Source organism: Nuphar pumila, chromosome 3 (assembly GCF_984573655.1).
Source record: "Nuphar pumila chromosome 3, dmNupPumi1.hap1.1, whole genome shotgun sequence".
NCBI lineage: Eukaryota > Viridiplantae > Streptophyta > Magnoliopsida > Nymphaeales > Nymphaeaceae > Nuphar > Nuphar pumila.
The window spans coordinates 125434189-125457995 of NC_143251.1; the positions used below are offsets into that span (position 1 = coordinate 125434189).

A 23807-nucleotide genomic window follows, 5' to 3' on the forward strand; every position below is an offset into this window, starting at 1 on the left:
TAACCATTTGACTAAAAAAACCATAACCATTTGTTTTACACTGTGATATAAAATATAGTAAGAATTTAACAGTCATTGGTTAACGAGCCTATATGAGCTGAGCCAAGCCGGGTGACTACTACTGTTGATGTTAAGTTTGCGAACCCATTTTACAAGTTCAAAGAAGCTTTTTGCGAGCCGAGCCGAGCCACAAGCGGCTCATTTCATTTCCCAGCCCCAAGCCATCCAGCTAGCTCATTCGACCCCATAGAACCAATCTCATAGCAAACGGTGCATTTGAATCCATGGATCAGATTGGGCTTGGGGCCCACGCCAGGTCGGCCCACAGACTTATGAATCTCCTAGGAACCAGTCATTCAAACACACGCTGAAAGGAAACTGTTCCTTGGAATAAGACCCCTGACTTGCATTGCAGCAGAGTCTTATACGAAAGTTGGCTTAGAATAAATGCAACTACTGGATACAATAAATGCTGTATAGCAGCGACGTTCTCACTCTTTACCACCACATGGATCGGATCCTGTTCTGCAATTTATTACGCCATACGGACCAAGAAAACCATTCTAGCTTCATAAATCAGTACTGTTACTGCAAATGCAATGTGATTTGACAACTAAAGCATCAACTCTCTTTCTCTCTCCTAAGATAGTTATTAGACCATTATGATGATCATGATTGTGGTCACCAGCGTTGGTGATTGCTATAGTCCTTAGTTCTCTACCAGCTCGCGTAAATGTCACGAGTCTAGTGTTTGCTTTCGTGTGAATTACACTTTGGTTTTCTTGTTCAATTATAAGGTTTGGTGGTGGTGGTTCTACAGACTATACATAAAATATGTAGTTCCTGTGTGATGCCAGAGAGTTTTGAAATATATACAAGATTGGCTAGGTGGCCAAAGAAGGCCTACTCAACAAAATGGGGGAGGCCTTCACAGCCAACTCCAGTCTTTATGGCCACCCATTCCTTTACATGCACCTTCACCATACCATTCTCATCTTCATTCTGCAATTACTCTTGTCCAACTCAATGGCATTGGCAGCCAATAACGCTTCTTTCTCTGCTCTCTTCGTTTTGGGGGATTCTACAGTGGATCCAGGCAACAACAACTACTTGACCACCACTTTGAAGGGCAATTTCCCGCCGTATGGAATCGATTTTTTCGGCCGTGTTCCTACTGGAAGGTTCTGCAATGGGAAGCTTGTCATCGATTATCTCGGTATTTCATATTCACTAATCAATAAGATGATAGTTTTTCTTTCCTTATGCACACAAGTGCTCTGCACATCTAGCTAGGTGGGTCGGCTTAAGGCCTTCAAGATGAAGGAGTGCCATGTCCGAGGTGCACATCCCTTGCTGCAAGGCAGAAGCCAACGGGAAACCATCCCTGTGAGCAGGAGGGAGTACTCATGGAGTTTTACATTGCGGATGCCGAAACAGAGCCACGGTCAACATGGCACTTCTAAGCCTGTAAGGGAGGGAGGATGAGGTGCAATGTGATCACACACCTTTACTGTGCTTCTGCACCTAATCACCCTCCATCTGCTGTTGGGCATAACAGACAGGCTTATCCCGAAGATGAACGGTGATCAGGTGCAGCGGCACATTAAAAGTGTGCAATCACATTGCATCTGATATTCTTCCCTCCTGTATGGGGATGTCCTGACCATGGCATTGGTTTCTACCCATTATAAAAGAAAAACCAGTTATTCTTTCTTGACATAGACGGTAAAAGACTAACCAAAGTGTGACGTTGGCAGCTTCTTACTGGGGGCTCAAAGAGGTGATGCCTCCTTACCTGGATTTCACACTCACTGAAGAAGACTTGCTCACTGGCGTAAGCTTCGCCTCTGCAGGTTCAGGCTATGACCCATTCACAGCCCGTATCATTGTAAGCCCCCTCTCTCTCTCTCTCTCTCTCTAGAATGATGGTACGTAGCTGCATCTCTTCCCCATGACTTCTCGACAAGGCAATCCTTGACTTTTGATGTGAAACATTTTCTGCTTTTATTTTGCTTTTACCAAAAGGATCCTGTGATGTATTACTCAGTGGGACCTGTTCAGTTTGGGACAATGGGTGTGGGTTCGGAAGGTCCAGGGCTGAGCTATGTTGGATCGATCTGGGTCAGGTCAAAGCAACACAATAACAACCCATACGTTGTAGTAGTTGGATTTGGATTAACTTAACAAGTGAGCTAAGTTTGCTTAGTAGTCAGCCCCCAGACGGGTGCTCGCATGGCTACGGAGGGTTGCATGGTGTGGAGACATCCTGCATCACGAGTTAGAGCCTCGAAGGGATCCTTTCCTATTCTTTAAGGCAAAGCCGAAAACAACAGTTGACCTTGAAGGTTTTATCTGTGAAGGCCTGCAGTAGTGCCGGCTGGGTTCGCACCCATCCTAATTACGGCCAACCAGAACTGGACTTTGCCATCGGCCTAAAGAAAAAAGTTTCCATAGAGGGCGTTTGATTGCATGAACAGAACTGTGTATAACTAGCTTGTCTGAACATTGCTGGTCAGGTGCGGAGGTGTCTTACACAAGTCAAGTTTTTGTCATTGGTGTTTTGCTCTTTTTTTTTTGTCTCATATGTCTCGGACACCACAGCTCCAGGGAAGGGGTGGAACACCGCAGGACACAACACATGGTGGGACACGTACCGTTTGTGTCGGGCGTGAACAACAGGACCTGCAGACCATACTGTCCACACAATCAAACGCCCGTTACACAATTCACAAACATGGCATGCGCTTTGATCATCAAGTGCAAACTGGAACGTTCTCCACGCATTGATTTGTCTTCTGTTCTTCTTTTCAAACTTCATAGTTTTTGACCTAGGGATAATATATAGGTGGAATGCTAGTGGTGATAATTAAACGCCATGTAGAACCTAAAAGTCAAGATATCCGGGATGGATCTTCACCAGCTGTTAAGGGGCCCACCATCCACTGCCACTGGTTGGTGGACTGGACTCAATATTTATTAGGGGGCTTTAGTGGGATATGGTCAAGACTGTGAGACTGCTACTTTCAGAGTGTACCGGTCTGGTTTTCAATTAGTATTGTCTACTTGTTTGGGGCTCCACCGGACCCTTGCACCACCTATCATAAACATGAAAGATCTGTAAAGGGTGCGTTTGATTGGCTGAACAAAGGCTGCCTAGCCTCGGGGCGGCGTTTGTCCAGGACACACATGGGGTGAGACAGGCACGTCCCACTTGCCTATAGAAATAACGATGGTTCAAAAGTCGTGTTGCTTTTTTTTTTTTTTGAAGAGCGGGCTGAGGTTAATCCGACCCCTGCCAGCTATACAATAATACCATTGGGATTTGAACTTGCAACTTCCCAACACAAGGTGACATGCACTAGCTGCTCCTACCAGACAAGCCGAGCCTCCTTTGGTAAAATGTCCTGTTGTTCCTTGTTTTTTTTTTTTGAAAATCTAGCTGGGGTTAGACAGACCCCTACCAGCTATAGAATGATATAATTGAGATTCGAACTTGCAACTTCCCATACATGAACCTTGGCGTATTTTCTATTGTCCTTTGTGAGTGATTAATAAAAATATCACTCTTTATGTCACATCAGTGAAAAGATTTCATACATGAACATATGGAAATATTAACTGAAAATCATAGCTACAACATAGGCTCGTGTGAAATATCTTTTTCATTGGAGGCCCTCAGCAAGTGAAATATCAGCATTATATATATATTTTTTCATTTGTGGCCCTAGGTGGTGGCCTCAAATTAATCTCAAAGAGGCCAGCCGGCCCTGGGTGCAATTGATGTATGGACTTAATGTGACAACATAGAGCTATCCAAAATGATTTGTTTGGATCACATTTTTCTACCATAAAAACAGGATTTTTTTGAGTCATTAAAATTTGCTACATTGAGGGTTGTTGATTTTAGAAGCCTTGTAAAAAACCTGCTTGCATATCACAGTGACATGTACAGTCTGATATACAAAAAAAAAAGACTGAGAAAGAAAGTGATTTCTATGCACATTATATCGCGAATGTTACGTGCAAGTGAGTTTATACCTCCAACAATGACAACTATTTGTTTATCAGAATGGAATTCCGGTGCCCCAGCAAGTTGAACTCATGAAGGAATGCTTAGACAGAATGAAGATCATGGTGGGACAGGCAAGGACAGCAAATGTCATCAAAGATGCAGTCTTCCTCATAAGCGCTGGAACAAACGATTTTGCTCTCAACTACTTCAATTTTCGTTTGACGCGAGAGAGGTTTACTGTGGAGGAGTACCAAAATTTCTTGATTGATCAGCTTCTAACAATTCTTAAGGTAATTAACATGCTATTGCTTTTCTTCCAACCTTGCCAAATCATGAGCATTTAAGGCATGTTTGATACTCCTGCTCGAGGACACTGTTGTCCCAGGGGAGATTGTCCGGAATTTGAAATGCCCACGCGGGACAAAATGGACAAAATGGGGCCGTTTTATTCCTGCGCTTTATATACACAGGAATAGCATTTGCTATCCTCATGGACAAGGAATCGGGGGAAGTTGTTTTGATCAAATCTCACTCATGGATGTGTTTAGTATAGTGAAAATAGTAGGGGATCTATCCAGGATGTAAAAAAATGCCTTTTTGAGCTTTCAAATTTTGGTATAGTGTGGCCATTGAATATTCAAGGCTCATAAAATCTGACATATTCTTCAGAAAAATATGATCTACAGGTCAGTTTCTACTAAGCTTATTATGTAGATCACGTCTACAGGATCAAATGAAAAAAAAAGAATATTATATTATCTCATATATATAAGAAAACTGATATGTTTATGAACCAAATATGTTTGTTTGTATGAATCAAGATTTTCATAGTTTTTTTTTTGCAAATTTAACCCTGCATATACATTCGGTATGGTTCATTTGCTAGGAATCGACTGTTGAAACATTGTAATCGGATCAAGAACTATGATTTTTTATGCTTGAATATTTATAAAAAGTCTAAGCCATTGATTTTCAACCCTTAAAAAAATGATTCTTATATAGCATAATTGGATGGTCCAAAAGTCTGTTTCTATAAAACCAAGTGTCTAGATCATATCCCTACGTGAAAAACCTATGAAAATCTTGGTTCATACTAGTATATATATATATATATATATATATATATATATATATATATATATATATATATATATATAGGTAATGATAGGGTGCTTTGGGTTTGAGAGCACCTACATTTACTTAGTAATTTTTTTTTTTAATTCTTGAGTTTTTTTGTTGATCAGATCTTATAGATGTGATCTACATTCATTTTTAAGTAGAAAACAAGAATCATGTGATTGTATAGGTTTTTAAAGATCTTAAAAAAGATCCACGGCCGACAATGTACCAAAGGTTTATTATTTAAAAAAAAACTTATTTTATGTCCAAAAAACATAATCAAAGATGTTAAACACATTTATAAAGACTGGTTGAGAAGATGCAACCTACCTCTATGATGTCTATTAGGCGGTTGTAGGTGCCCCCAAAGTGCGCGCCCTCACACACACACATATAGGAGAATCTGATGGTACAGATATGTTCAGCATGATTGATTTATTACAAATCCACACTTGGATCATGAATTTTGGATAGAAAAGATGATATTTGGAGTCTCAAAAATTTATGAAAATTGTATACAGTTGATTTTGAAACTTGTAAAAACCTATCCATGCATGGGAATTAAATGCTCCAAGAACTGATTCCTAATACGGTCAAAATTTTGAAAAAAAAAATAATAGAAATCCGATAAAATGTCTATTGGGAAGGTTTGAGAGGGTTTTTCATTGGGAAGGTTTTCATTTATATACTATATATAATGAGAAGTAAAGACCACCAATATACACTATCGTTTATTGAGCTCTGTTTTTGGATGACCTTGCATCAAATCCAAGGGGATATTAAGAAACTTAATTACGACAGTACAAGAAGTTATACCTAACCAATGGGGGCTCCCCTTGGTTGGTAGGAGCTGTCAGTGCACGTCACCTTGGTTCAAAACCAATGGTACATTTATTAACTGGTGGTGTCTGTCTAACCCCAGCTTGCTTATCTAAAATAAATAAATAAAAAAGCTTACATCCAGCTTGGTGAATTTCTCTGGACGTGCAGGTACATTTTCTTGCTTTAGAATAAATGATTAGGTCGGACAGCCTTCAATTACCATCCTAAACTGATTAGTGATATATGATTTAGAATAGAAATGCTATACTAAAACATCATGAGTTTAATGAAGTATTGACTATCATTGACCTTTGAGCAACCAAGGTTGATCTCTTAATACTAGAGCCAACGTTTTGTTTTTAAGATAATCCAAGGGAAAAACCCTTCATCACTGACCACGGCTGGCCTCTGGTTAGCAAAACTCTTGAAGTCTCTTTGCCTACCCAGGAATACACCCAACTTTGACCTTGTGGTAAAGGACGCCCATTGTGGATTTCAAACCATGGTCATCCCTAAGTTAGGTGGCAAACCATGGTCACACCTAGTAAGAAACAGAGATGAACCTACCCCCAAGAATCTAAAACTTATATTGGAGCCTTTATGTGGCTGCTCCCAACATAGGTAAAAAAAATAAAATCTGCTCCCCACCCCCAAAAAAAAAGAAAAAATTGGTTTATGTTGGCTCCCCCACTCCCAATAAAAGTTTCTGGGTCAGTCCCTTGTTAGAAAGCAGTGCCCCCCTGTGTGTGATATCACATCATTTTTGGACTTCCAAACTTTTTTTTTTCTTTTTTTCTTTATGTTTTTGTTAAGAATCATGTCTTTTCTAATATTTTTCTTCATGTCTAATACATTTTCAGGGACTATACAGTCTTGGAGCTCGAATGTTTATAGTTGCAGGGGTCCCACCATTGGGTTGCTTGCCAGTGGAGATGTCCACAGACCTTGCAGATGCAATCCTAAGGAACTGCATTGAAAGTCGAAATGTGATAGCAACTAATTATAATTTAAAGCTTCAGAACGCATTGAACATGTTCAGGCAGAGTGGATTCGATGGTGTCAAGTTAGTCTATGCCGATATTTATAGCCCTTTGCTGGACATGATAAAGTTTCCCGATAAATACGGTAAGTTTATAATGACTAACTAATGCATGTTCTGATAGGTGTAGCTGGCCATGGAAAAGCCAAATCTTTTGCTGATATTGTCAGGAGTTCTGATAAGTTAGTCTATTCGAGAGCAGATCAAGTGATCTGCCAAATCACTTTTACAAAAGTAGAAAAGTGATTTGGCATCCTCCCCGTCCACAATGTAGACAAGGACCATGAGGTCCTTGTGGGATGAAGCTATGGACGGTGAAGATGAAGTGATTTGACAGATCACCTGATCTGCTCTCGCTCTATTCTATGGCACAATGACACTAGATATCATCGAGTGTGAGGGTGCCTTTAACTGGTGGTGGCCATAAGGGCTTGGGTGTGGGTGACCCCACACACAGGGTTTACCTCACAAGGGGTATATACGAGGCTCATTAAGTGACTCGTTCTCGGTGAAGGTTCCTCGTCTTGATTTGCACTTTCCTTTCTTTTGTGTTGTATTTGTAGGTTTCGAGGAAACAAAGAGAGGGTGCTGTGGCACAGGCTTGCTTGAAATCGGCTATTTGTGTAACCCTTTCACACCTATTTGCCCTGATGCATCAAAATTTGTATTTTGGGACTCGGTTCACCCAACACAACAAACCTACAATATTCTTCTCAGCACTATTATTTCAGACATTATGGCTGCATTAACATAGACATGAAGGCTGTCTTCATCATCTCCATGTCAACTATTGTTAGAACATTGATTTTGAATACAAAAAATTCTTGTATTTATCATAGGATATTTAATTCATCTAGTGATGTGAAAATCCCATGGGAATAACCAAGGAATATTTTAACTCTATATCCTTTTCTACGTTGTTTAGATTCTTTGGGGGAGACTGTTACACGCCCACCCACAGGAAGTCACTTTCCCATGAAAAGGGATGCCTATGAGAAAAACTGATTTCCCATGAGAAGAGGCGTGACACTGTTTTCATAAGAAAAAGGGAATTTTGCATTTAATGAGCAGGCCCTACCAGCTCTTTCTCACGGGGACCATTGTTTCACCTCATGTGAGACAGAGGCACTCTTTCATAAGAAAGTGAGAAAGTCCCTTTCAAAAGAAAGAAGTTGAAACATGCGTCTCCTTAGGAGATTTCAACTCCTATGAGAGCCCAAGGATCAGGTGCAATCACATGGCACGCCAAAAGTGTGCCACTGCACCTGACCACTCTCCATCTCTCACTGTTGAGCCCCACAGCTGACAGGCTGTGCCCAGAGATGAAGGGCAGTTAGGTGCAGCAACACACTTTTGGTGTGCAATGCGATTGCACCTGATCTGCCCTCCCTATCAGACCAATTATGCTTCCCAATACAATTTGATTGCTTTAGCCTTCTGATATCTGACAGTGTTGGAATCAGGTGCAATCACACAATCTGCTGTTGGGCGCCCCACTCTGACAGGCTGCACAACAGAAGATGAAGGGTAATCAGGTGCAGCGGCACATTGCATTTGTGCAATATGATTGCACCTGATCCTGCCTCATGGTTCTGCCCGGCTTGCCAACCAGCTTGATTGTCAAAACAGAAAAAAAAAACTGTTTGTATTTTCCCATTTAGAAGCCAATGTCTGCTCATGTTTCTTTCAGTTTTGGATCAATCCATAAATTACAGTCACATGTGTAGGTAAGGCCTATATTGCACAGAATCTATTGCTAATTTTCTTATCAAATGACAATGACTGGTAGGGATTCCCTTAATTGTATCTATCCACATCTAGTTCTACTATCGTAAGATGTTCTACATTGGCGGCAGCAGATCAGGTGCAATGACATTGCATACTTAAGTGTGCTGCTGCACTTGATCCGCCTTTCATCATCTATTGGGCCCCACAGCTGACAGACTATACCCCAGAGATGGAGGGTGGTAAGGTGCAGCATCACACTCAAACTGTGCAATGTAACTGCACCTGATCTGCCCTCTATATTGGCTGGGTCTGTGATGTATGTGTAAGTTTATACTGCACCAAATCTAGCTATAACTATTTTCCTATCCAACTGACAAGGATTGGTTCAGATTCTTAGTTCTACTGCTTTGCTTTGGATGTCCTGTTGCAGGCCAACATGTGGCACGTTGACCATGACCTTATTTCCGTGTCTGTGATGTAAAACTACATGAAAATTTTCCCCTTCCCCTGCTCTGCCCCCTCCCATTAATGGTTCATCGTTGGCTTTGTCCTTGTGGCAAGAGACTCTTATCGGTGTCTGTAATGTCTTTCAACATGAATGCTTTAAGCCAACTACCTGGCCAAGTGTGCAGAGCCCTTGCGGGCAGTTTCTATCTTTATGGATATGTAATTCTAAATCCAATATTGCTGTGTAAAGATAAACCATAATTCCATCTGGAACAGACGAAGCTGAAGTGAGAAGGCATTTTAAAATTTATGAGAATCTAGAAGTGAGGAATCCAATGGGAAGCTAAAGTGATAAGTGATATGAGAATTGAATGGGAAGCGAGAGTGAGAAGCAAGACATTTTAAAATTAATTTCTAAAAATCAAGAAGCTAGAAATCGGTTTGAAAGTGAAATGAGAATTGAAAAGGAAGTGGTATGAGAATTGAATGAGAGGTGAAACGAGAATCGAATGAAAAACTAATAAAAACTAAAATAAAAATGATAATTCTTAAATTTCATGAATTTTTAGTGTAAGATTTAAAGTTTTATCAAAATATAAAAAAGATGGTTACCTATTTAGAGAAAGTACATGAGAAGTGAGTGAGAATTGTTAGATGAAGCATATAAAAAAGATGAAAAAAGTGTAAGAAAAAAAATATATATATATATGAGAAATGGAAACCTACAAAATGAGCATGATGCTAAATGAAATATGTTATTTATATTCTGTGTGTTTTTGAAATTCTGACTATGCAGATACGATCTATATGTTTGTTTTTATAGGAATCACTGTTTGGAGCATATGATTCCGATGCAGATTCTATCCCATAACAGCCAAGGACCAACTGCTAGCTAGCAAAAGGTTTCTATTCTATGGGTTCCTCATGAATTCCTCTATTATTGGGTAGACGAGTTCCAGATGTTGCATGCCCAGTAATCCCAATCATGTGGCACTTAGGGCATGTTTGAAAGCGAAAAAGATGAAAGAAAATTGATGCAAAATGAAAAATTATGGATTTTCCGATACTCCCAAACGAGAGACTTTTTAGCTGAGAGTTTTTTTAAAAAGTATACTTTTTGATAGAAAACATTCTTTCATGGAGAGGGTGGAAAAATGTTTCCTGAAAATTTTTGTGGTCTCTCTCTCCATCTCACCACCATCACACCCACTACCATCCATCTTCACCATCACAATCTATCTCACCACAACAAACATCACCATCCATCTCACCCCCACCACCGCCACCCACCATCACCCACTTCCCGAAAAACTGCCCTCCCACGAGTTTTCACCATCCATCTCATCACCACCACTACCACCCACCATCATCCACCTCTCAGAAAATCACACCGGAAAAGCTCTACCACCACCCTTCCATGATGATTTTCTACCACCACCACCACCACCATCCATCTCACCGCTACCACCATCACCCACCTTCAGAAAAACCACCCTCCCCTATATCCATCATCACCCATATCATAGCCATAGGCAAAAGTTTTTTCTTGCTTCCCAACGTAAGCGTGCCCTATGCATTAGAATAGGCTTTAAATTTGCACTATTCTTTCTTTAATGTCAAGGTGGTTGGTTGGAATTTGCACCATAGGCTTTAAATTAAAGGCATCCTAACAAAGGAGTTCGATTTATGGGCATAAGGGTGGTCCTATGCATTAAAGACCATAAAGAAGTGTTTGGTAAATATTGTCATGAGAAACCAATCAATGCTGCTTTTTGAAGCTTCAAACTAGAGATAGGCACCATCTTATTATTGTCAAATATCAAGGCAATAACTGATGGGGGTAGAGGGTGTGATAGGGTCAGGCTGAAGCAAAGCTAAAATTCACCTGGTGGCAGGTGCAGAAAGTAAAGAATATACGTTTTTCAACTGTCTTATTCAAATACAAATGGCTGTCAAGAAATCATTTCAGTGAAAAAAAAAATTGTGTATGCAAAGAGAGATTCGATTAGGTGCAATCGCATTGCACGTTTTCAATGTGCTGCTGATGCACCTCACCACCCTCCACCTCTCCCACATGCATCCTGTCAGCTGTGAGGCACAACAGCATATGGTGGGTGCAGAACATCTGAAATGTGCTACGTGATTTCACCAGATCTTTTTGTCATGGAAAAAGCTGTTTTTTTTTTTAAGAAAAGAATAATTTGATTGTTCAGTGCAACAGCAAATATACAGCATACAGGGATCATAAGAGATCGCTTCACAAGTCTGTTTAGGGGTGACATGGTTTGTTACCAGACATGGGACGACCATGGTTCGAACCCCACCGGAGGGGCATCCCTTGCAGCAAGGTGTGAGTTGAGTGTACTCTGGTGGACAAGAACCTTGAGGATTTTTTTCCAACTGGACATCTGCCAATTTCTGGTCAGAAACAGGTAGGGTGAACATCGGGCCGGGCTGGCTGTCAGGTTTCGGGCACCCAACCTGATCAGGTTGTTCAGACTTCACGCTTATAATCCGGTCACGGACATCACTGCTTCGCTCGACGGCTCCTCAGAGCATCCGGGGAAAGCACAATTTACTGGAAGATGTCATTGTCAGTCCGGTTGAAGCTCGCATTGACGTGGGTGTTTGGCATTCTCCTCAGCCTATCGATGAGCCCAGACCATCAGGTTGAAAGGTAGAAAGGACCCTTGAACCCAATGTGTGAAAGAGATCACCCTTTGGTTGCTCCCATCAAACTATCAAGGACCTATTTATATAAAAGAGAAGAAGTGGGGGCTACATGCATGTCATTCATGCACGTGAATCCTTCACATTCCATGATGAATGTAGGTAACAGCCTTCCCCACCTCTCCTTGTCGAGAGGGTGGTGTATGTTCCCCCCCGATGATTCACTGAATCCCACGTCTGTGTTCGGGGCTTTGAATGAGCACCACGTATACAAGCACATGGGGCTCGTATTCCCGTGTATGTTGACATAACTTTGCATCGGACTCTGGTGTTGTTGCAAAGACTTAAGTACCCTTTCTTGCTATTCTTCTCATAAAGTGATGATTTGAGAAAATGACAAAAATGCCCTTCATTCAAAAAAGAAAAAACAAACAGTTCAAAAAAAGGACAAACATGTCTTCCATCCAGAAAGTCGAGGATGATGTTGACTCTTCAAAGTCTTCTTCTTCTTTCTCCGTAAAACACTGTAAAACCCTCTCTCTCTCTCTCTAGAGAAGAAATCAAGGGAGGATTCTTGAAAAGACTTAAGTGCCCCAAATATGATTATTTAAGACCCAATCTTTGCACTGCAGGATTATCCGAGAAAGAAATCTCTCCTGAAGGAGGCCATGAACATCAACCCTCTCACTCTGTCTCTCTCCCTTCTCTTTCTGTTTCTGTGCACATCCAGCAGAAGATCCTACATTGCTCCATCAAGCACCGATTGACCTGCACATTGACTATTGTGGAGCCTGATTCAGAGTTTTTACCCTTACAAGAGGAGGGTTTGGGGGCTCCTCTCAGCGTGGGTAGCATCATTCAACTAAATGAGTTGTAGATCTTGATTCAGAGTTTTTACCCTTACAAGAGAGGGGTAAAACCTCATCTCACTCTCTCTCCCTTCTCTCTTTACTTCTGTGTACATCCAACAAACGATCCAACATTTCTCCATCAAACATCGACTGACCTGCACACTGACTGTAGCATCGTTCAACTTGATGAGTTGTGGAGTCTGATTTAGAGTTTTTGCCCTTACAGAAGAGGGGTTTGGGGGCTCCTCCCAGCGTGAGTAGCACCATTCAACTTGAAGAGTTGTGGAGTCTGATTCAAAGTTTTTACCCATTCATATTTTAAGGCATTAGATCTCATGTTTGAACATCCACGCATGTGCAGTTTGCTTTCATCATGTTCAGTTGCTTTCTAGATTATACTTTGAATTCTGGTGTATTTTAGATCTATCGATTTGTATATAACCAGAGCTCATTTTAATCTGAATTTTTTACTGGAACTTAATGCATATGTCTTCATGCTCTCCACCAAAAATCAGATCATTCTGAGTTTGTTTGACCCACTTTAAAAATCGAGATTCAGAACCTATTATTTTGCATTGTCAGAATTTTAGCAGAATCAGGATCAACTTGCGGGAGTGATTTCTCCCTAACCAAAGATGATCTTTCCGATCCGTAAAAAGAATTGTTTTCTAAATTAAGTCTAGTTTGTTCATACCAAATTTCAGTGATTTTTATGGTGTTTTCATACCAGTTTTGGGTAAAAAACAATAACCCTGTCACCCTGTGTCATTTTAACGGCTCAGATTTTGATCCATTTTAATTGAATTTTATTTCTCTAATGGGAGATAATTTTTCAATTCTGTAAAATAGGTTCTCTTCTTTTATGTGTCTAGTTCATCCTTGTAAATTTTCAGAATTTTTCATGGTCAATTACTATTTTATTTTGATTAAATATCAGAACCTTGTATCTAGATTTTATAAATGTTCTGATTTTGGGCCCCATATCATGACTATTGTAGCACTTCTTCAATAAATCGTTATTTGATTGACAATATTCTTCAGCAAATCGTTGTTATGATTTTTTTGGGTCTCTAATGAGTCCCTACTATGATTTGTAGTATTTTTAGGTCTTCAACGAGTCTCACAATGATTTATAGTATTGTTCGGTCTCTTAACTATGATTTATAGTGCTTTGGGGTCTTCAACGAGCCCCACAGCGATTTGTAGTGTTTTTTGGTCTTTTAATCATGATTTATAGTGTTTTCGGGTCTCTAACGAGACCCACAACGATTTATAGTGTTGCTGGATCTCGCTATAGCGATTTGTAGTGTTTCTCGCTAAACACTACAACGATTTGTGATACAAATCGCTATCCGAATCAGGACCAACTTGTCAGAGACATATCTCCCTAACCAGAGATTAGATTTCAAATCCATAAAAAGTGGTGTCTTTGTTATGAAGTCTAGTTTATTTCTGTAAATTTTCAGCAATTTCTATGGTCATTTGATACCCCATTTGGATTTAAAACCAGACCCCTATCAGTCTGCCTTATTTGAGTGACATAGGTTTTTATTTCATTTTGTAAGAGTCATAATTCCTCAACGGAAGATCATTTTCCAAATTCGTAAATGAGGGTTTTCTTCCTCTATGTGTATACTTTATATCTGGAAAGTTTTATAACTTTCTATGCTCATTTGATATTTCAAACCTGTTAAAAACCGAAACATATTATTATTCCCTTTTAACAGAGTGGATGGAAGTTAATTATAACTTGTTGGAGACATGTCTCGGTTTTTAACAGGTTTAAAATATCAAATGAGCATAAAAATTATAAAACCTTTTAGATATAAACTAGACACATAGAGGAAGAAAACCCTTTTTACAGATTTGGAAAATGATCTTCCATTGGGGAGATATGACTCTTACAAAATGAAATAAAAACCTATGTCACTCAAATAAGGCAGACTAATAGGGGTCTGATTTTAGATCCAAATGGGGTATCAAATTACCATAAAAATCGCTGAAAATTTAGAGGAATAAACTAGACTTCATAACAAAGACACCATTTTTTACGGATTTGAAATCTGATCTCTGGTTAGGGAGATATGGCCCTGACAAGTTGGTCCTGATTCGGATAGCGATTTGTATCACAAATCGTTGTAGTGTTTAGCGAGAAACACTACAAATCGCTATAGCGAGGTCCTGCAACACTATAAATCGCTGTGGGTCTCGTTAGAGATTCGAAAACACTATAAATCATAGTTAAAACACCGAAAAACACTACAAATCGTTGTGGGGCTCGTTGGAGACCCCAAAGCACTATAAATCATAGTTAAAAGACCGGACAACACTATAAATCATTGTGAGGCTCGTTGGAGACCCAAAAATACTACAAATCATAGTAGAGACTCATTAGAGACCCAAAAAAATCATAACAACGATTTGCAGAAGAATATTGTCAATCAAATAGCGATTTGTTGAAGAAGTGCTACAACAGTCATGATATGGGGGCTAAAATCAGAGCATTTATAAAATCTGGATACAAGGTTCTGATATTTAATCAAAATAAAATAGTAATTGACCATGAAAAATTCTGAAAATTTACAGAGATAAATTAGACACATAAACAAAAAAAACCCGTTTTACAGAATTGAAAATGATCTCCCATTAGGGAAATAAAATTCAAACAAAATGGATCAAAATCTGAGCCGTTAAAATGACACAGGGTGACAGGGTTATGGTTTTTAACCCAAAACAGGTATGAAAATACCATAAAAATCGCTAAAATTTGGTATGAACAAACTAAATTCAATTTAAAAAACAACCCTTTTTACGGATCGGAAAGATCATCTCTGGTTAGGGAGAAATCACTCATGCAAGTTGGTCTTGATTCTGCTAAAATCCTGACAGTGCAAAATAACAGGTTCTGAATCTCGATTTTTAAAGTGGGTCAAACAAACTCAAAATGATCTGATTTTTTGTGGAGAGCATGAAGACATATGCATGAAGTTGCAGTAAAAAATTCAGATTAAAATGAGCTCTGGTTAGATACAAATCGATAGGTCTAAAATGCACCAGAATTCAAAGTATAATCTAGAAAGCAACTGAACATGATGAAAGCAAACTGCACATGCGTGAATGTTCAAACATGAGATCTAAATGCCTTAAAACATGAATGGGTAAAAACTTTGAATCAGACTCCACAACTCTTCAAGTTGAATGATGCTACCCACGCTGGGAGGAGCCCCCAAACCCCTCTCCTGTAAGGGCAAAAACTCTAAATCAGGCTCCACAACTCATCAAGTTGAACAATGCTACAATCAGTGTGCAGGTCAGTCGGTGTTTGATAGAGAAATGTAGGATCGTTTGTTGGATGTGCACAGAAGTAGAGAGAGAAGGGAGAGAGAGTGAGATGGTTGATGTTCATGGCCTTCTCCAGGGGGAACTCTTTGCCTCCCTTGATTTCTTCTCTAGAGAGAGAGAGAGGGTTTTACAGTGTTTTACGGAGAAGGAAGAAGAAGAAGATGACGATGAAAAGTTCAAACAAACATTTTTGATGGCTCAGGTTTGTTTCGTCGGATGATCATCTGGAGGAGCCCCCAAACCCTTCTCCTGTAAGGGCAAAAATTCTGAATCAGGCTCCACAACAAATCAAGTTGAACGATGCTATCTACATTGGGAGGAGCCCCCAAACCCTCCTCCTATAAGAGTAAAAACTGTGAATCAGACTCCACAATTCATCGAGTTGAATGATGCTACACACGCTAAGAGGAGCCCTCAGACCCCCCTTCTGTAAGGGTAAAAACTTTGAATCAGACTCCACAACTCTTCAAGTTGAATGATGCTACCCACGCTGGGAGGAGCCCTCAGACCCCCCTTTTCTGTAAGGGTAAAAACTTTGAATCAGACTCCACAACTCTTCAAGTTGAATGATGCTACCCACGTTGGGAGGAGCCTCCAGACCCCTCTCCTATAAGGGTAAAAACTCTTAATCAGGATCTACAACTCATTTAGTTGAATGATGCTACCCACGCTGGGATGAACCCCCAAACCCTTCTCCTGTAAGGGTAAAAACTCTGAATCAGGCTCCACAACAGTCAATGTGCAGGTTAGCCGGTGCTTGATGGAGCAATGTAAGATCTTCTGTTGGATGTGCATAGAAGCAGAAATAGAAGGGAGAGAGAGAGAGAGAGAGAGAGAGAGAGAGAGAGAGAGAGAGAGAGAGAGAGAGGATTGATGTTCATGGTCATCTCCAGGGAAGATTTCTTTGTCAGATAATCCTGCAGTGCAGAGACTGGGTCTTAAATAATCATCTTCGGGGCACTTAAGTCTTTACAACCACTCCTTTTCAAGAATCGTCATTTTTTTTTGGTACCAATAGAGGAGAAGGTACTTAAGTCTTTGCAATCGCATCAAACTCCAATGCTAATTAATGCTGACAAACATGGGGATACGAGACACACATGCTTACATACATGGTGCTCTTTGGGACCCCCGAACATGAGATGTAGCTAACTGCCCTGTTCGGGGGGGGAACATATAACCTGCTTTGCTCCTTGTCTTTTGATGTGCCTTGTGTCAAACCTAATCACCTCCGGTTGGACCCAATCTTAAATATCCAACATCAGGGCCTGTTGGGCCTTTGGGACAGCCCGACACAATGACCACCCCTAGAAACAGGGTAAAACTCAATTCATGTGTAGCTTTCAATTCCATACACCCAATTAGGGATGTCAAGTGGATTTTATCATAGAGCTGACCGAATCCGACTCTGTTCACGTAGGCCAAAACCACATCTGATTATAAATGGATACATATACAACAACAACAACAACTACTACTACTACTACTATGCCTTCATCCCAAAACAATTGAGGTCGGCGATATGAACCAAAAAAGAAAATCATTCTGGATACATATAGTTTTTGAATTTTGCTACTGAATCTGGATCTGATTACACGTAAAAATTCAGACATGTTATCGTCTTCTCTACATCCAAATTCATCGACTCAGACTCTTATTAACCAGTATCCGAAAGTCAGATATAGTATTGGACATATATGATCCAAATCCGAACTGTTTACATCCCTACCTCCCTGTCCAATTGATGTTCCATCCGCGTTCTAGCTGAATCCTGGCCAATAAGGTTTTACCATTTCTTACCAGCCAAATGCATCTTCATGCATTCAATAATCAACATCACCACACAAACATCGATTTTGACTCCATTTTGTTTGCTTTCCTAACTACAATAAGATATATATATATTGGATAATCTAAGAAAAAAATCTCATCACCGGCTGCCCTCCTGTTGGTAAAACTTTAGAGGTGTCCCTTGCTCATCAAGAAGGGCACCTAGCTTTCTTACAGCAAAGGACGCCACCATGGGTTTTGAACTTTTGATGTCCTGTCAACTTGGTGACATTCACAAGTCACCCCTATAATAATTTATATATCTAATTTATATTATACTCCCTTGGTGGCAGTGAATCAGGTTTTCAAATTGGTTCAAGGTATCAAGAATGCAAAATGATTAATTTTATTAATTTTCTTGCTTTCATAGATAAGTTAATTTCTTAATTAGTCCTAGTCAATTTTGAATATTCTTAGATAAGTTTATGGTTTCTCTAGTTTCTCTATTTGCTTCCGTGTTTTGGTATGTAGGGGACTCTGAAACTGTCACAGAGACACTTCAGTTTAGGCTAGTGTCCTGTCCTCTTATATACTACTTTTCGTGAAAAACTTCACAAAGGTGATCTGTCCCTTGTCCCTTAATTTGATCCTGTCCATGTGACACCCCTTTGACCATGTCCATGTTACAGCTCAGAAATGACCTTCCTGGATCACTACATCACAACTAGGGGTGTCAACGGGCCTGATTTACCAGGACCCGACCCGAACTTATAATCCCTATTGGTCTGTGTATGCTGATAAAAGAAGACCGGATTAAGACCAGGGTCTGGACCCAAAGGTCTGATTAATACATGAACCCAGGTATAGTTTATGAAATTTTATACCAGACCCGGACCTGACCTGAGTTCCAATTAATTAAGACCCAGAAATTTTCAATGTAAAAATGATAAAAAATATGGTTTTACAGAGTATGGTCTGGGTTTGGTTCATGTCTTGTTGGGTCTGGGTGTGATTTTTTTTATAGTAGACCCGATTAAACCTGAGTCCAAACCCGATACCATACCCAAAAATCTGGTCCAAGTCTGGTTTCACCTGGGTTTGAACCAAATCTGACCCGTTGACACCCTTAATACCACAACCGCTTCCCTCATAATACATTCTTTAATCACCATTGCGCACTAAATAGACACACATAATGCCGTGTAGTAAGATCCAACTGAAAAAAAACCAATAGGTGCTCCGCGTGGTTGGTAGGAGCTGTCAGTGCATGTCTCCCTGTTGTGGGACGTTGCAGGTTCAAAACCCGTGTTACGTTGAATAATAACTGGTGGGGGTCTGCCTAACCCTGCTTGCCTTTCAAAAAAAAACAAATCCAACTGAAAAACCACCTTTATTAGAACCCTTCCACCATAGTATTACATCTTGGTTTTCTTCTAGACCCTTTTGCAAAGGTCAGGTTAAATTTTTTTTATGTTTCTTATAAACACCAAAAAATGGTAGGTCTGACCTGCTTTCCAAGAATTTATTTTTTCTTCCAAAACTTTTACCAGCACTCAAAGGGGACCTTAATATGAATGAAGACTTCCATTTTTCAGATTTATTTGAAAATTTGCCTGTTCAAGCATGGTTAGTATCAATTTTCTGCCCATACAATATGAATCGGCCGATTCCGATTTGCAACATTGATCTCAATGTTCGTGTCTCGAACATTCCTTGTGCCTTGCAAAGAGCTAGTTGGTTGGGCTACTTAATGAGTCACAGAAATGAACCAACTGCAACTACTCTCACTCGCAAGTCACAGAAATGAACCAACTCCATTACTTGGACATGCCATGTAACACTCTATAACACATTTTGAACATATTTGTAATTTTTAAGAGGGTTTTTTTTTGTGTGTGTCATGTTGCTAAATATATTTTATATATTCCAACTGTTAAAAAAATACCTGAGTATTAAACACTGACAAAGGCGTAGATGGCACTCACTTTTGGCACCCTTCTGTCTTTTGACTGAGACCTAAAAAAAAAATATGTCCATTTCATGTCTCAAAATATGACAAATCTGACCAATTGTGCTTTTTTTTTACAATTTTACCCTTTTTTCGCTTAAGAAATTAGGCACCTTAGTCAAACTGCTTGTCTCAGTTGTCCCTGAAAAAATTAAGCACCGTGATTTAGACCAAACAAAAAAGCAAAACTGTCAAGAAATACTGACAAAAAATTAAATTGGTAATGTTTGCTGTATTTTGTAGTTAGTAGTCAGTTATGGTATTATGCTACAAATTAGTGTCATCTGCGTCTTAGCAAATACTGACAAAAGAGTGCCTTTCGCATCCCATTTTTCAAAATTTTGTATTTCGGATCCGTTACAATTGTAGAGAAATGGGACAGGTACAACCGGCCTGATCCGTTACAATTGTAGGCTATATATATATATATATATATATATATATATATATATATATATATATATATATAACTGAACATGTTAGGCTCCATTTCTTTTTCTGTCCTGCAGGTTTTAAGTGTTTTATGATAGATCTGTGCGTTAGATATGTTTAACATGATCGATTTAGTGGGAATCAACACTTGGATAATGTTTTTTCAACAAAAAATATGTTTTTATGAGTCAAGAAAAACTAGTAATTTCATAACCATTGATTTTGGATCACTAAAAAAACCTGTATACATGTTAGATTTCAAAGATTTAAAAGTTGGTTCCCATTAAATAAAACCTATAAATCACATATACGGTGTTGGACGTGAGAAAAAATACCTAAAACTATGATTTTTAAAGGGGCCTGATGATACCCAACAAAAAAGAACTAAGGAACACATTACTCATATATATATATATATATATATATATATATATATATATATATATATATATATATATATATATGAAATGGTAAAAACTGAATCATTCAAGCTGAGCATCCACCACACATTTTGCGCAAAAAAACTTTTAGTGACACTAAAATAACACCACTAAAAGTCTTAGCGGTCACTTTTAGACTTTTACTGGTGCCAAAACAGCGCCAACTCTCTCTCTCTCTCTCTCTCTCTCTCTCTCTCTCTCTCTATATATATATATATATATATATATATATATATATATATATATATATATATATATATATATATATATAATTTGATGACTGATGAAACCCTCACCAAAGACTGAGTCGCTTAATTGGCCTGCTCCCTCGTGAGGTACAACTTTGAACACGAGGACACGACCATACCTTACGTATTCCATTGATCCACAATAAAGCTATGGATACACTCACCTTCCAACAGGGTTGGAAATACCCTTACACATATTTTGCTTACCATGTGGGCAACCCCTGCAGTGGTTTTACTTGAATAAGATAATTTTCCTTCATTTCACATGAATAATTTCGTCCATAGGAAAGTTGGTAACTTGGGGCATGTTAGGAAGAAAGAAAAATTCTCACAAAAATATTTTTTTTTGCCTATGACAAGTTTTAATATGATAATTTTTTAAATAATTTTTTTTTACTTGTTTGTATAAAATGAGAAAACCAAAAATGAAAAAATGTTAAGAAAATAAACGGTAAAAATCATATTGAGATAGTTAACAATAGAAAAATCTCAACACAACAAATCAACAAAAGAAATTGTTAATTCACATACTTATGTTCCATTATGTTAAAAGACAAAAACAAAGTATTATTTTTAACAGATCGATTATGGTTTCAAGTTTGTAACACCCCGATCCGGGACCTTTGGAGTTTGTGTTCGTGGGTATTACTTTCTAGAAAAAAATATCAAAGTAGCACACAAAAACATTACACCAATTTTTTTTAAATAAACATTATTATTTAAATTTAAATAAAAAAGTCCTGCATAAGTCATAAATGCTACATAATCCAAATGAAGCATTACCTCTCAAGTTCAATAAATAAAGAGAAAGAAAAAATTGTTCTCTCGAAAGACGAAACCATCTATGTCCTGCAGAAGATTGACAACATCGTCCTACACCAAATCCTGTCTTATAAGTCAACTGAAACCTACAATTGTAATAATTAAAAAAGAGGTGATTCTAAAACTCAGTAAAAATTAAATTACAAGCAAAATAACTAAAAGTATAACTTTAGTGAGCTCTAAGCCCCTAGTTTTATTTTAGTTTTTTATCACATCATATACAAGTTTATATATTTTAATTCTCCCTACTTTTTTATTAGATTTTCATAAGTTAGCATACTCTCGATACTAACTATTATCTACGTTGGCTATATTGGTAATAATCTACCGTAGGCGTAATAACCCATATAGAATACTCTAATTCTATGATGTTGGTTAGACTATGAACCATTGAGTGATCCTGTTCATAATCACTAGGCACTGCAGTGAAAAAAGACTCACTGATAGTGAACCGGCAAGTCAGTACTCTAGAGCTATACTTGCCCTAAGATTTTTTGTAGTTTATGTTGTATTTTAATCTAACTCTAGAGTCCTAAATCTCTTGGTGAAACCCTAAAATTTCGTAGGATATATGCATCTCATGCATTCACATGTACTCTCACTCGAGTTCATACCCACTGTTGCCTGACAAGTGTTCTCAAGGTATATTCTCATTTAAGTATTCTCATGGGACATTCTCACTCGAGTGCATTTGATATAAAATACAATAATTAAATACATGCAACTCATACTGAAGTGTCACGTATACATGAAATCTTTTATAACATTAAGGACTAATTCACATGCATTAAAAATCTAATTACGGGAAAATTATATTTCTAATTTACAGTTGCAAACTTATTATAATACAACCATAATATCAAGTAAACATGATTTCATATAGTCTAATTCACAAGTGTGTCAACATACAATGTTTTATTAACTAAAACACTTACAATTTTTCTTACCTCGAATGCAAACGTTGCAGTCTAGTTTGCAATCGAGTCTCACATGATTCTAATAATATTATCTAGTTATTACACAAGCATATTTATATCATTAAACAAACATTCTTTATACTTCATCAAAATTACCAAAATACTCATCTCGATGTGGTATGTCAAACCTCAATTTGTGTGCCCTTTGTTTGGTCAAAATTATAAGACAGATAGATTCCTATCTGTGATACAAATCTTTTCTATACAATTTGTACTTTTCAAAAAAAAAAATTATCGTTGAAAAATATTCTCTTGTTTGAAAGAGTAAAAAAAAGCAATAGCTTTTTCTTTCCTACCATCATTTTTCTCTCTTGTGCTCACTTCCAAACATGCCCTTAGTATTTACCTTTTCACAAAGACTTAACACAACAAACTCTATTAAATCATGAACAAAAATGCCTCAAGCCTACCATGGGCCGTTAAGCGTGGAAACGATTGTCCAAGGACTTGAGTCTTCGAACCTAGGGGTGTGAACGGGTCAGATTTGGTTGGAACCAGACTTGGATCAGATGTTTGGGTATGGTATTGGGTTCGGACCCAGGTCTAATCAGGTCTACTATAAGAAAAACATACTCAGACCCGGACCATACCTGATAAAATAATATTTTTTATTATTTTTACATTGAAAATTTATGGGTCTTAATCGAAATTCAGGTCGGCCCGAGTCTGATATAAAATTTTAAAAACTTTACCCGGGTCCATATATTAATTGGACCTTTGAGTCCCGCCCCTGGTCTTAATTGAGTGTTCTTATTTGTCACCATACCCCAGGCACTGTAGGGTTTGGTCTGGGTAAACCCGACCCGTTGACACCCCTATTCGAACCATGGGATGGGCAGCAGTAGCTTTAGTGCTGCATTTCGAGTGGGGCCTGCATTCTATTGTTGTTGGGCCCATAAAATTCAGTCAAGTGATTGATTGTGACACATATGCGATGCATTTAAGCGATCCCTAGATCCCAACTGGTTGTCCAAGGCAGTGTTGTCAATATAGGTGCGTATCAGCCTGAATCGGCCATACACTTATGTATCGCCAGAAAATTGATACAATACTGACCTGAATCGGTTATTTTTTAATAAA

General features: G+C 38.7%; 1 protein-coding gene across 1 annotated transcript; it reads left to right on the plus strand.

Annotated features, from left to right (window-relative positions):
• The first annotated feature begins 915 nt into the window (after positions 1-915).
• On the plus strand, positions 916-7746 carry LOC149843643 (GDSL esterase/lipase At5g45960-like). Its single transcript, XM_090000946.1, has 5 exons — positions 916-1216; positions 1758-1888; positions 4069-4302; positions 6814-7078; positions 7556-7746. Exons 1-5 carry the CDS (start codon positions 916-918, stop codon positions 7744-7746), a joined length of 1122 nt encoding a protein of 373 aa, XP_089857072.1.
• The last annotated feature ends 16061 nt before the right edge of the window (positions 7747-23807 follow it).